The sequence below is a fragment of the Osmerus mordax genome, chromosome 10 (genome assembly GCF_038355195.1).
Source record: "Osmerus mordax isolate fOsmMor3 chromosome 10, fOsmMor3.pri, whole genome shotgun sequence".
In the NCBI taxonomy this organism is placed as follows: Eukaryota; Metazoa; Chordata; class Actinopteri; order Osmeriformes; family Osmeridae; genus Osmerus; species Osmerus mordax.
Window position 1 is genome coordinate 18,581,953 of NC_090059.1, and position 13,695 is coordinate 18,595,647.

Here is a 13,695-nt window from a genome sequence, read left to right on the forward strand (position 1 = left end):
GACTGGGGTTGGGAATCATTGTACAAAATCGTGGAATCATCATATGAAATCATCGTATGAAATCATCAATAAAAAGTGCAACCGCCTTTTCTCCAAGAACATGCACCGGGTAACCGCAGATTAAGATGAGCAGATTAGCCCTAACCCTAACCCATGACAAGGTCTCATTCTAGCTACGATGACACTGTGATAATGCATTTCACTGCATAGAAAAGCAGTACACCTCAAGAGGGTGTGGTACATCACCAAGCTTGAACTGTGGTCAGAACCGTTAAGTGCTGCACAATGATAACCACATTCTATATCCTTGCTTTTAATATTTCAGGTGTTGGACTGGGTCATGCCTGCTCTCATTCTGGTGTTTTCTTTGCAGGGTAATCATAGTCTCTTAGTATGATTATCAGATTTAATCAGAGAAATTGTTTTCACTGGCAGGTATTGATTTAGAGACAAAGTAATCAAAATTCCCCTGTCTTTATACTATTTCAGGAAGAATATATGATTGCTTTCCAGAAATGTTTATTAAGAGGTTGCTTTTTAAGTATCCTCAATTCCCTCTGTTTTCATGAATCTCATTACTGATTTTTAGGTATGGACAATCCTTTGAAAAAATAAGATTAAAGTTAGTCTTTTTCTACTGTGTTTAAACTCTCTATTGAGAATGACATATCCTAGCCCTCCAACCCTCCCCTCTCCCAGACTAGCTAGCCCTCCAAGCCTCCCTGTCTCTCGGCCTTAGAGGTGTCAGGTGAAGGACAGGTCAGACCCCTTCTGTGTGACAGACATCTGTTGGAGAGCTCTGGTTCCACGGCCCAGTTTACCTTGACCTCGCCCTCAGGGCTGTCAGTCACCATTCAGTACCTGTCCCTCAGGTCAACTCCATCAGTCTCCAACATGGAGCGGTGGCCTCTCTGGATGGCATGGGGATGTCTATAGGCATCCCCTTCAGGATGCCAATAGACCCGAGTAAGGACCTGTGAGTCAACCCTAGCCCTAACCCTAACAGCAGGACTCTGGTTCATGGCCGTTCTGACGTCGATAAACTCGCTGTTTGTTCAGAGGGTTAGGGTTAGGGCATGTGAATGCACTGCTTCTGACTGGGTTAGGGTTAGGGCATGTGAATGCACTGCTTCTGACTGGGTTAGGGTTAGGGCATGTGAATGCACTGCTTCTGACTGGGTTAGGGTTAGGGCATGTGAATGCACTGCTTCTGACTGAGAGTTAGAATTAGGTTTTCATTTACCAAGTTGAACCTTGTGGTGTTGGAGAGGATGTGAGGTGGTCCAGTGTTCCCCGGGTCCAGCAGGGTTCAGATGGGTCTTAGTCTAGGTGTGTGTCATGTAAATCAGTTAGCTAATGATTTTAGAAGGTAATAGAGATTATCTCTTCCCTTTTATAATGCAAATTATTTTTTGTTCTCTTGCTCCAACAGTTACTTTTCATAACTGTGACTTACTGTGCTTGTATTCCAGATGTTATTTTGTTAGGGTACTTATAAGCAGTGGTAGTCGTGCACTCTGATCTGCCTCATATCAGAGTCAATGGAACACTACTGTCATGATCTGCCTCATATCAGAGTCACTGGAACACTACTGTCATGATCTGCCTCATATCAGAGTCAATGGAACACTACTGTCATGATCTGCCTCATATCAGAGTCACTGGAACACTACTGTCATAATCTGCCTCATATCAGAGTCACTGGAACACTACTGTCATAATCTGCCTCATATCAGAGTCAGTGGAACACTACTGTCATGATCTGCCTCATATCAGAATCACTGGAACACTACTGTCATGATCAAACATATTTCTGCTCCTGTCCTCCTCATCCATCAACAGTAATCCAAACGGACTGACACTGGGGTGAAATCAGAGCCTAAATGTTTTCCATGCACAGAATACAGAACATGGCTCTGACTACAGAGCCAGTGTTGCATACTGGGTAAGCAATTACTGGGCCCTCAGAGGGCCTCCCCTCACGTGGGTCTTTGATGTACGCTGCTGTAAACACAGGCACTCCCTCCTCTCCTCCATCCTCTTTCCTCTCTCTCCTCCCTCCTCTCCCCTCTTCCCTCCTTTCCTCCCTCCTCTCCTCACTCCTCTTTCCTCTCTCTCCTCCCTCCTCTTCTCCCTCCTCTCCTCCCTCCTCTTCCCTCTCTCTCCTCTCTCCCTCTCCTCCCTCCTCTTCCCTCTCTCTCCTCTCTCCCTCCTCCCCCTTCTCTCCCTCCCCTCTTCCTCTTCTCTGTCTTCCCCCGTCCACCCTCCACCCCTCCTCTCCCTTCCCCCTCCCCCTTACTTACTCTCCCCCTCTCCCCCCAGAGACTGTCTTGAGCACAAGCACACTAATGAGCACATTACCAGGTAGCCGTTGAGGAAAATGCTACAAATGTAAATTGGCATGGAGGGGTGTGTGTGTGTGTGTGTTTTACCTGCCTTGTGTTCTGCCTTGAATTTTAATGAGCTGTACTAGCATGTTTATGGGGAGACTGGAGGACAAAACTAAGTAGAAGACAAACCTGGGGGAAGAGATCAGAGGATTTATGGATTTGTGAATGTCTTGCTTAATCTCTCATAAATTAAACAGGCTTTATCAATTTTAGATGATTGTGAATTGAGGCATAATCTGGTCTTTAATCTTGAGCTAATTAATCGTAGCAAGGTGTGGATTGTGCCTGTAGCTCACACAATGAACCAGCCCTAATCCTACAAGAGATAATGAGATTGGTATGCTAGACTTCACGACAGGTGGAAAGCATTCAGGGATCCTTTGTTAATCAGTTATTAATCATATTTGCCATGTGTGAAATACCATAAAGGCAGTAGCTAGTCAACATGTCATCTGAAATGTAGCAGTATACAGATGTGAACTGTGGACACAGCCCTGGGTGCTACCTGTTCCTGAGAGGTCCCAGGAACAGAAACATTTACATTTATTCATTTAGCAGACGCTTTTATCCAAAGAAACACACATCAACAACCTCATTACAGAACGCTGATGCTGGTACAAACTGCGTACCCATTCAGACAAATACCCCTGTACTTACTGTAAGTCGCTCTGGATAAGAGCGTCTGCTAAATGAGTAAATGTAAATGTAAATACAAGGCCTCAGACACAGGTACTGTCCATCACAAGGCCTCAGTCACAGGTACTGCCTCAGACACAGGTACTGCCTCAGACACAGGTACTGCCTCAGACACAGGTACTGCCTCAGACACAGGTACTGCCTCAGACACAGGTGTCCATTGACTGTAAAAAGAATGGACGGCATGGCAGCTCCCCAAAAGTGAAGCCAAAGCATTTTGATCGCCCCCTGGTGGCTGGCTGCAGTATAGGTCATAAGTCCCGCCCCCTCCATGTTAGCGGATGGGACAAACTAAAAATTACAAGTGCAAGTCAATTAATATTTTCTCCAAAAGATGGTTTCTGTCATTTTAGGTAGTTATTATCACGCTGATGTCTTTTCAAGTGCTCATTTTTCTGATCAGTTTGTTTTTAATGAGTTATTTGATAATATAAAAAGGGGTTAGTGTGTGCTTGCGATTGAGTCAGGCGAGTGTATGGGTGGGACCTCGATACCGCGGCTCCACCACCCGATCACCTCTGCACAGACTCTGACTCCACCACCCGATCACCTCTGCACAGACTCTGGCTCCACCACAAATCACCTCTGCACAGACTCTGACTCCACCACCCGATCACCTCTGCACAGACTCTGGCTCCAAATGACATCACCAGCGCAAGATGGCAGCACCCGTAAACCGCCACTACCTGTAAACCCCTCATCCAGACCTCATTGCTAGTCACCACCATGTTTAAACTCACTTCAGACCTCCAGAGAGTGTGTTGATGCCAACATCCGTATTTTATTGTGGACCAGGTCCTGCCTTATAGCCTAACATAACGGAGATGAAATGGTAGACAACCAGTCTGTGACTAAAAATAATGATTATTATATAATAATTCTCTGAATCAAATCAAATCAAATTTATTTGTATAGCCCTTTTTACACGCAAGCATGTCACAGAGGGCTTCACATATGCCCATAGAACTGCCCCTCAACCAACCTAAACCCTCAAGGAAGACAAGGAAAAACTCCCAAAAAACTCTCAACAGGAGAAAAATGGAAGAAACCTTGGGAGGAGCAATTCAGAGAGGGATCCCCTCCTCCAGAGACGGTTGGTGAGAGAGAGGAGCAGAACACAGGCTAAACATAGTCATACAGTGTCGGTGGGTTTTTAAAACACCAATTGGACTGAACCATTGGAAGATGCAGTCTAGGTCTCCTTCCTCCAATTTTCCTGTAGATGTTCAGTAATATTGTGATGTTTTCCTTCTTGTGCGATGCTTCTCATCTGAACCTGTTCATTATAAGAGGGTTAGGGTTCTCTCACAGTGCTAGGATTGCTTGTATTCTCCAGGCAACTGTATTAACGTACAGTTCTGAGTAATCTGGAATACAGTCACATTCATCTGATCAGGTTGTGTCCTTCCTTCAGAGGTATAATCTCCATGCAGGAAGCCTGAGCATGCAGTTTTGTTCTGGGAGGCTGTGATCTCGCAGGGCTGGACCTATCACGATACCCCCATGCCAATACATTCCTTGAAAGTTATCCTGGGAATTAGAAAGGCGGATTGTCTTTGTGTAGAAGGAAAGTGAGTGATTTCAAAGGAGTGGAGGCGAGACGATTCCTGCTCTCTCTGTAGCTGTCATTTCTGCCGGCTGTTTGTGGCTAATCGAGCAGCCTGTTGGGGACTCGAGCAGTCAGGCTTTTGTTACGGCGAAGATAAAAGCGTTGCAGAATTCACACATCAACACCTCGGGTCTTGGTTCTGGGCTGCGCCTGTAATGTGCGGCCCATTATCTGATGGGAATGTATTATTTAGATGCAGACTTATGAATACTTCCATTTGAATACAGATAACAGAGTTATTCACTTACCTTGGTGACATAGCTGTTCTCATAGGACAACAGTGTGATGAGACAGGTGTGTGTGTAGAGTGGTGTGTGTAGAGGGGTGTGTGTATGTTCGTTCCATGATTTGGATTGCCAAGATGGAGCATGTGTTTCGGTGTCGTCCGTTCATGACGTGATGATGAGGAGGGGAACTCATGACCCTGTGCATCAAGGAAGGGAACTCATGACCCTGTGCATCAAGGAAGGGAACTCATGACCCTGTGCATCAAGGAAGGGAACTCATGACCCTGTGCGTCAAGGAAGGGAACTCATGACCCTGTGCATCAAGGAAGGGAAAGCAATACATTCATAGTTTGTAGATGTTTAATGCATCAAACATTAATATTGTTTTTACGACTCACTGAGCAGTTGAATTGAGATGATTTTGCAGGTGGAGCTACTACAAAGCTCTGAAAGCCCTCGTGAGAGCGTTTGTTCTTTAGAATTATGACTATAAATGATGACTAACATGCTATATTGAAGCTGTATAAATAGACTAAATATCTCAGTGCTGCTTTGGACAGTGTGAGGTCTTAGGAAGGGAGATGATGTTGTGCAACAACAACAGGTAAAGGACAGGTAAAATCTCACATTCAGTATTTCTTTAAGATTCAGCTGGGTTTCACCATTCACATTCCTGATTCACAGATTGTATGCTTGTGTGTGTGTGTGTGTGTGTGTGTGTGTGTGTGTGTGTGTGTGTGTGTGTGTGTGTGTGTGTGTGTGTGTGTGTGTGTGTGTGTGTGTGTGTGTGTGTGTGTGTGTGTGTGTGTGTGTGTGTGTGTGTGTGTGTGTGTGTGTGTGTGTGTGTGTGTGGAATGCGATGGGGATATTGGGATGTCAGGAATTTGTCGCATGAGATAACTGAAGTGGAAAAACCACTTGAAGTCAGAGGAAAATCATTACCATCTTGCACAGTTAATTAGGCTAAATGCTTGAGGTTGGTCCCAACAAGCATTCATTTTCTGCTTTGTTTGAATAACCTGTCAATAGTGACTTTAGCCACAGGGCTAGAATTAGGTGAGCTATGTAGAGGGGGTTCCCTGAGGCATGCCACTTTAGGAATTAATAAACTTGTCCTTAGATTGGACAGAGAATGAGACTGAGCTTTTCCACAAGCGAGAGCATTCATCTCTGTCTTCATTAATACATTAAACCCTTTCCCTCTCCAGAGGAACATGGGTCATCCATTTATTATGGATGTTAATGTTAATATCCATCAGCATGGTAGAGGTTTGCTGCTGCCTGTAAACCGTGTGACCAGACCAATCGGGAGGCTTAAAGGCTGTCTGACCACAACAGCAGGTCCACACAGCCTAACCCTAACCCTGGAGACCCTGGAGACCCTGGAGACCCTGGGTGGACCTGGCACCAGCACACGGTTACTGCTGTGGACGTTTCTGCTGCTGGGAGACTTGTGTTCTATTTTCTATTCTTGAAGTTGCGTCTTGGAATAGATAACCTTTTGAACAGCCCGTCTTGGGAATGTGTCGATATTAATAATTCAGGTTCTGTAGTCCGGTGTCGTCTGAAGCCGAGATAATGACAGTGGCTGGTGACAGTGAGGCCTGCTCACAGATGCAGAGGACAGACTCCAGGGTCTTCTCAGTGAGGCCTGCTCACAGATGCAGAGGACAGACTCCAGGGTCTTCTCAGTATTAAAAAAGATCTCAATTTCTGCCTCGGCAATAGTACACATGAAATGCTCGTTTTTCTAATGAGAGCAGTACTTCATGTGATAAGAGAGAGGCTCTGGCAGCAGGTCCTGTCCATCCCACAGTTACTGGAGCTTGTAAGTGATCCGATTGATCCCCCCCCATCTCTGAACTGTCAGCAAGGCTCCAGATGTTTCCATCAAGATCAGGATGGAAAGCTCAGATTGATCTGGACTTCCTGTCACAGCAGAAGGATTAACACAATCATATTCCATCCGTGACCTCTTTTTGACATGGGATTGGTCAACACCAGAGCAGGTTGGGCTCTGATTGGCCAGATGGAGCAGAGCCCCGACACTGCGGGTCCCAGAGGGAGACAGGGCTGGGAGGCTGTGTTGATAGGGACAGAGCTGGGAGGCTGTGTTGATAGGGACAGGGTTGAGAGGCTGTGTTGATAGGGACAGGGTTGAGAGGCTGTGTTGATAGGGACAGGGCTGGGAGGCTGTGTTGATAGGGACAGGGCTGGGAGGCTGTGTTGATAGGGACAGGGTTGAGAGGCTGTGTTGATAGGGACAGGGTTGAGAGGCTGTGTTGATAGGGACAGGGTTGAGAGGCTGTGTTGATAGGGACAGGGCTGGGAGGCTGTGTTGATAGGGACAGGGTTGAGAGGCTGTGTTGATAGGGACAGGGTTGAGAGGCTGTGTTGATAGGGACAGGGTTGAGAGGCTGTGTTGATAGGGACAGGGTTGAGAGGCTGTGTTGATAGGGACAGGGTTGAGAGGCTGTGTTGATAGGGACAGGGTTGAGAGGCTGTGTTGATAGGGACAGGGTTGAGAGGCTGTGTTGATAGGGACAGAGCTGGGAGGCTGTGTTGATAGGGACAGGGTTAAGAGGCTGTGTTGATAGGGACAGGGTTGAGAGGCTTTGTTGACTAAACATAAATGTATAAAGGAAGTATCAAAGGTTTAATCCAATTCTAATGACAAGGTATTGAACATAATTCCTGACAATCCCATCTGAGAGGCTTGGACAGATGATATAGTATCTGCGTGTGTGTGGTGTGTGTGTGTGTGTGTCACGCTCACACATATAGCTGTGCAGACGTATAGATATAGCAGGGCTCTCAAGTTTTATCAAAAGTTTGGCGTGAGATCACCATACCAGCTGGCAGCGGGGGGGGGGGGGGGGGGGGGGGGCTGCTGGTGATGTATCTGATTGGCTAGTAGGTGGCATTTAACTCTGTATGACTCGACACAACTATCATCTCGGCAGACACCTTCCCTCAGTATGCCTGCGTCTTCTCCAGTAGGCTAATTGTATATAGCGGGACAAGTTATCCCTTACTTCTCAGCATGAGAAATACAAGGTGTTGCGCGAGAGCGTGAATAATGGCTGAAATGCGCGAGACTCACGGTAAATGCGTGAGACTTGAGAGCCCTGGATATGGTGAGTGAACGGTTCTGGTGATATAAATCTAATGAGAGTGGTTTGTAGCACGGAGTTGACCAGTAGCATGGTGTGTTCTCCAGTCCAGGGTGAAGGGCTGATCCAGGGGCCAGAGAGTGCCATCCTGTCAGGAGATCCTGAGGTCTACCTGTTAGCCCCCTGCTCTCCCTCCTCACACAGGCCTACCTGTTAGCCCCCTGCTCTCCCTCCTCACACAGGCCTACCTGTTAGCCCCCTGCTCTCCCTCCTCACACAGGCCTACCTGTTAGCCCCCTGCTCTCCCTCCTCACACAGGCCTACCTGTTAGCCCCCTGCTCTCCCTCCTCACACAGGCCTACCTGTTAGCCCCCTGCTCTCCCTCCTCACACAGGCCTACCTGTTAGCCCCCTGCTCTCCCTCCTCACACAGGCCTACCTGTTAGCCCCCTGCTCTCCCTCCTCACACAGGTCTACCTGTTAGCCCCCTGCTCTCCCTCCTCACACAGGCCTACCTGTTAGCCCCCTGCTCTCCCTCCTCACACAGGCCTACCTGTTAGCCCCCTGCTCTCCCTCCTCACACAGGCCTACCTGTTAGCCCCCTGCTCTCCCTCCTCACACAGGCCTACCTGTTAGCCCCCTGCTCTCCCTCCTCACACAGGCCTACCTGTTAGCCCCCTGCTCTCCCTCCTCACACAGGCCTACCTGTTAGCCCCCTGCTCTCCTTCCTCACACAGGCCTACCTGTTAGCCCCCTGCTCTCCCTCCTCACACAGGCCTACCTGTTAGCCCCCTGCTCTCCCTCCTCACACAGGTCTACCTGTTAGCCCCCTGCTCTCCCTCCTCACACAGGCCTACCTGTTAGCCCCCTGCTCTCCCTCCTCACACAGGCCTACCTGTTAGCCCCCTGCTCTCCCTCCTCACACAGGCCTACCTGTTAGCCCCCTGCTCTCCCTCCTCACACGGTCACACTGCAGCTGCAGTTACTAGTACTAAAGTAGGTCACGCCCTGGAGACGCATAAAACACTATCAAGAGGTGTTTGGATGTAATCATTCCCCCCCAAGGAAGTAAAATACTATCCATATGTCAGAAGGAACCATTATGTAAAGGGACTAATTATAGTAATGTCAGGAAATGGAAAATCACTGTGTAAACTGCAGATAGTGTTGGGATTGTGTTTTATAATATATTTAGAACAAGCCACTATTAGATAGATACATTAACCCAAATTACTGTAAAATGTAATGTCTCTAACCTTTAAGATGTTAACATGACGGGGACGATGTGATGTCCAGTTGACAGTAGCATGGCAGCTTTGCTCATTCAGGTAGAAGTGTAGCATGCAACTCCATATTGGTGTGAAGAATGTCACACATTACATTTAGACATTTAGTCATTTAGACATTAAACTTAGATAACGTTAACTAATGTGTAACTACATAGCAAAACCTATAGCGAGAACACTCTAGGCACAAATATTTATGTTGTGTTGCCGAATGTTACTTTGGTTTCATGGTACAGAATTTCAATGTTTACAGCTTGACCTAACTCTCTATCTCCCTCCCTCCTCTCCCCCTCCCTCCTCTGACCCTCCCTCCCTCTCCTCCCCCCCTCTCACTCCAGTGGCCCCCACGTCCCCCAGTCTGCGCTCTGAGGTCTTCCAGCCCTGCCTGGAGGATAAGGACCTGGCTTTCTGTCTGAACGAGGGAGAGTGTTCCATCATCCAGACCGTGGCAGGGGTGCACAGACACTGCAGGTGAGTGTGTGTGTGTGTGTGTCAATGTGTAATACGTGATCATGTGTGCAGGTTTCTACAGAGAAGAGTGTGAGAGTTAGTCAGCTCTAGCACAGAGACATTTCAGCAATACCAAGAAGCACAGGTTGATCTTATCACTTTGATCACTGACAGCTCATTAAAACTGCTTCAGAGGTGAAGTAATCTCTTACATAAAACACGGGTGTGTCCTCCCATCAGAGGGGAGGGGGTCCTTCCACTCAGCTCCTGTAACAGGGATCTGCTTTGTGTCACACATGCTTTATTCTAGAACTGGAAATAGTCAAAGAGTTTCCTGCTAAGCAGAGCATGCTTTGTTTAGTGGATTGGGTTGGAGGGGTGTGAATGTGTGTGCAAGTGTGTGTTAGGTTGGAGGGCTGTATGTGTGGGTGAGGTAGGAGGGGTGTGTATATGTGCATGTGCGAGGTTGGAGAAGGCCCTTGAGTCATTTTACGATGACTGGTGTGCTTTGTCAGAACGTCCTACTTTAGCTGCTGCAGCATCAGATCCTCTGCAGCCCCACTCAGGGGTATAATTAGCAGCCTGCTGGTGAGGAGGGACCCAGGCAAGATAACCTGGGGCTCTCAGCTCCGCTCTGACTGCAGCGCTGAAGGGATGATAACAGTTTTTTTTTATCGGGAGGTTGTTTCATGGTAAATCAGAAGAATGTTTGAATCCTTTTTTAAACCCTTGGCGTGGTGCGTGGTGGTGGTGACGGTGATGTCTTGTTTGTGGTTTGAAGATGTTGAATGTGTCTTCTAGGAGTCATCAGTATCAGTTACTGAAGTAGTTCAGGAACTGGCCCATGGCATGCATGTGTGGACGTGATCATGAGTTTAGATGTCTTATCAAAGAACTGTAAACTAGATATTCATTTTTGCTGTTTTTCTATCAGTCTGATTTAAAGAGCCCAGAGTTTGACTTGCAGAAAGTTACATTATGTCTCTGCAACAGTAACTGTGCTAATGATTTTTTTTACATGGCCGCCCCCTCCTTTCCACCCTTGTGCTCATGTTAGCCAATGCTAATCAAGTCCTAAAATAAACATGCTAATATGGTTTAAAGACCTAGTTCCACATCAGCAACGATTCTCACAAAGATTACATTCTGGTACAGCTCATTTCCTAGCATCCACGGTTGAGTTATGATTGAAGGACTGGATTTAGAGGAACATTAAGCTGACTAACACACCATGCAGACCAGCCCTGGAGGAGTTTGGCCCTGTGTGAAGAGCATCAGGCTGGGTAGTCTTGCAGGGTCTTTCTAAGGAACAGTCTGAATCATCTTGAGATGGAGCTATGTAATCATCTTACGACCACATTCAGTTTCACTACTTCTGTAACTGTTGAAACTAGTCTCAAAGCGACCTATAGGTTGGTGACACACCTGGTTTACCTGTAGTGGAGACACAACTGGTCGGCGTCCAGCCTTCTTTTCAGAGCAGCTCTGAGCGGTGGGCCTATAGAGAGATGCTGGGCCTCCCAGGAGCAGAACTACAAACCTGGTTCAGGCTGGAGGCCCCAGGTGATCTGACTTGATGGCCAATCGATGACCTTAATAAATGGACTAACTGCTGTTGTTGGAAGAAAAACACCATGGCTGTGACCCCCTGAGGTCAGTAATGAAAAGCTTAATGAAGGCTATGTTATTTTGAGTTCCATATCAGTAATAAAGTAGCTTAAAGTGCTAGTTTGGTACTGCAAGAATATCCCTTTCGTGAATTGTCTGAGTTAGGGTTAGGGTTAAAATGCCCACCAGTGTTTTAGTGGCTAGTTCTGACCTGGCTGTGGTGCTATAGCAATGCTTTCTGTCTCCTACGATATGTACAGTGGACTACAATCCACTCCCACAAAGCTCATGGTATATCTCCTTCCCATCACCATGGTAACATCTCCTATGAGTCTGAGACAACAGAGAGGAGAAGAAAGGAGAGGAGGGGAAGGGGAGGGGAGGGGAGAGAATACACAATCTCACCCAGACATGGAGCTAAACGTATGTACTTTAGAGAGAAAATCCCCTTTTTTCAGTACTTTTACATAAGCTTGTATGGATGATGAATTATACAAATTATCATTAAATAAATCCCCATTTAATGGAATTAATACGTCCAAGGTTAAATAATTAATGTACATATGAAAATGTGATGACTTTACCATGAGCAGTGTTGGCCAATCAAACAGTCTTCTGGTCTGTGTGTCGCCAGTCCCTCGTGTCATTCCAGAACAATCAAGACGTGTGACTCTCTTCCTTTCTCATAAGCAGAATGCTCAAGCTGAGAGTTTTACAAGCATCTTAGGAGTAGGGCCCCACAGATGACACTGGCAAAGACAAATGAAAGAGAAAGAAATTCATAATACACACACACACTTACACACGCAGTCTTTCTCTGTGAAACCTGTCGCGGCCGACAGCACTATTAACAGGATCTGAAAGGACAAAATGAATCATATTAATGAACACTACATCCTTCTTCCTACTTTGGGTTTCCAGTTTGACGATTAAACTGTCACTGCTGTCAGAGCCTGACAAGCTGCACTAATCCTGCTGCCGGGTCTCCTCCCCCCTCATCCCCTCCTCTCCTCCCCCCTCATCCCCTCCTCTCCTCCCCCCTCCTCTCCTCCCCCCCTCTCCTCCCCCCTCCTCTCCTCCCCCCTCCTATCCCCTCTTCCTCTCCTCCCCCCTCATCCCCTCCTCTCCTCCCCCCTCATCCCCTCCTCTCCTCCTCTCCCCTCCTCCCCCCCTCTCCTCCCCCCTCCTCTCCTCCTCTCCTCCCCCCTCATCCCCTCCTCTCCTCTCCCCTCCTCTCCTCCTCTCCCCCCTCCTATCCCCTCATCCTCTCCTCCCCCCTCATCCCCTCCTCTCCTCCCCCCTCATCCCCTCCTCTCCTCCCCCCTCCTATCACCTCATCCTCTCCTCCCCCCTCCTATCCTCTCCTCACCCCTTTTATCCCCTCATCCCCTCCTCCCCTCCTCTCCTCCCCCCTCATCCCCTCCTCTCCTCCCCCCTCATTCCCTCCTCTCCTCCCCCCTCCTATCCCCTCATCCTCTCCTCCCCCCTCCTATCCTCTCCTCACCCCTTTTATCCCCTCATCCCCTCCTCTCATCCTCTCCTCCCCCCTTCTATCCCCTCCTCAAATCCGCTCCTCCCTCCTCCTATCCCCTCACCCCCCCTCCTCCCCTCCACTCATCCTCTCCTCCCCCCTCCTATCCCCTCACCCCTTCTTCTCATCCTCTCATCCCCCCTCCTGTCCTCTCCTCCGGCCTCTCCCCCTCCAGCCTCACTCCTCCAGTCTCTCCTCTCCTTCAGCCTCACCCCTCCTCCTCCCCCCTCCTCCCCTCTCCTTCCTGGGAGTCTCAGCTGCTGTGAAGGAGGAACATCTGGTCTGTGTCCCTGTTGATGCTTGGAGTGGGTTACGTCCACAGTGGACACAAAGTGAAGAGCTGTGTGATTAAACATCCGTGCCTGAACTCCAAAGCGTGCTGCTTTTGAAGGGTCTGTTTGACAGAGGGAAGCCAGGGACTGCTGGGATGGGTGGGGTTGAAGTGGAGGGCTGTTAAAATCAGAAATGGTGCAAAACGCTGGAGGATGCTGTGTGTCTGTGTGTGTCCTGCAGAATAAGTGGCCTTCATAAAGGCACAGGCAGGAAGACACATAGAAAGAGAAAGAGAGATGGAGAGAGAGATTCTGTGGTTTGAATGATGCTGTGTCTGGAGAGGAAGAGAAGCAAAGGTTAGGATGGCAGGTGGATGACAGCAGACAGAGAGAAACATGGAGGTAGGAAACCCTGTAACACAGCAGCACTAAACAGTGGGATATTTCATCATAAAAGCCTCCAACATGATTGCTTATTTTTCTGAACTGTTATTATGTTTTTCTTCTAGGTGTT

General features: G+C 48.0%; 1 protein-coding gene across 1 annotated transcript in view; it reads left to right on the top strand.

The window, feature by feature from the left end:
- The window catches only part of nrg3b (neuregulin 3b), a 122,484-nt gene that overhangs the window by 67,683 nt on the left and 41,106 nt on the right, over positions 1 to 13,695 (top strand). Inside the window, exon 3 of the mRNA XM_067245082.1 lies at positions 9,659 to 9,791. Coding sequence (XP_067101183.1) covers positions 9,659 to 9,791 — 133 coding nt within the window. The remainder of the gene's footprint in view (positions 1 to 9,658; positions 9,792 to 13,695) is intronic.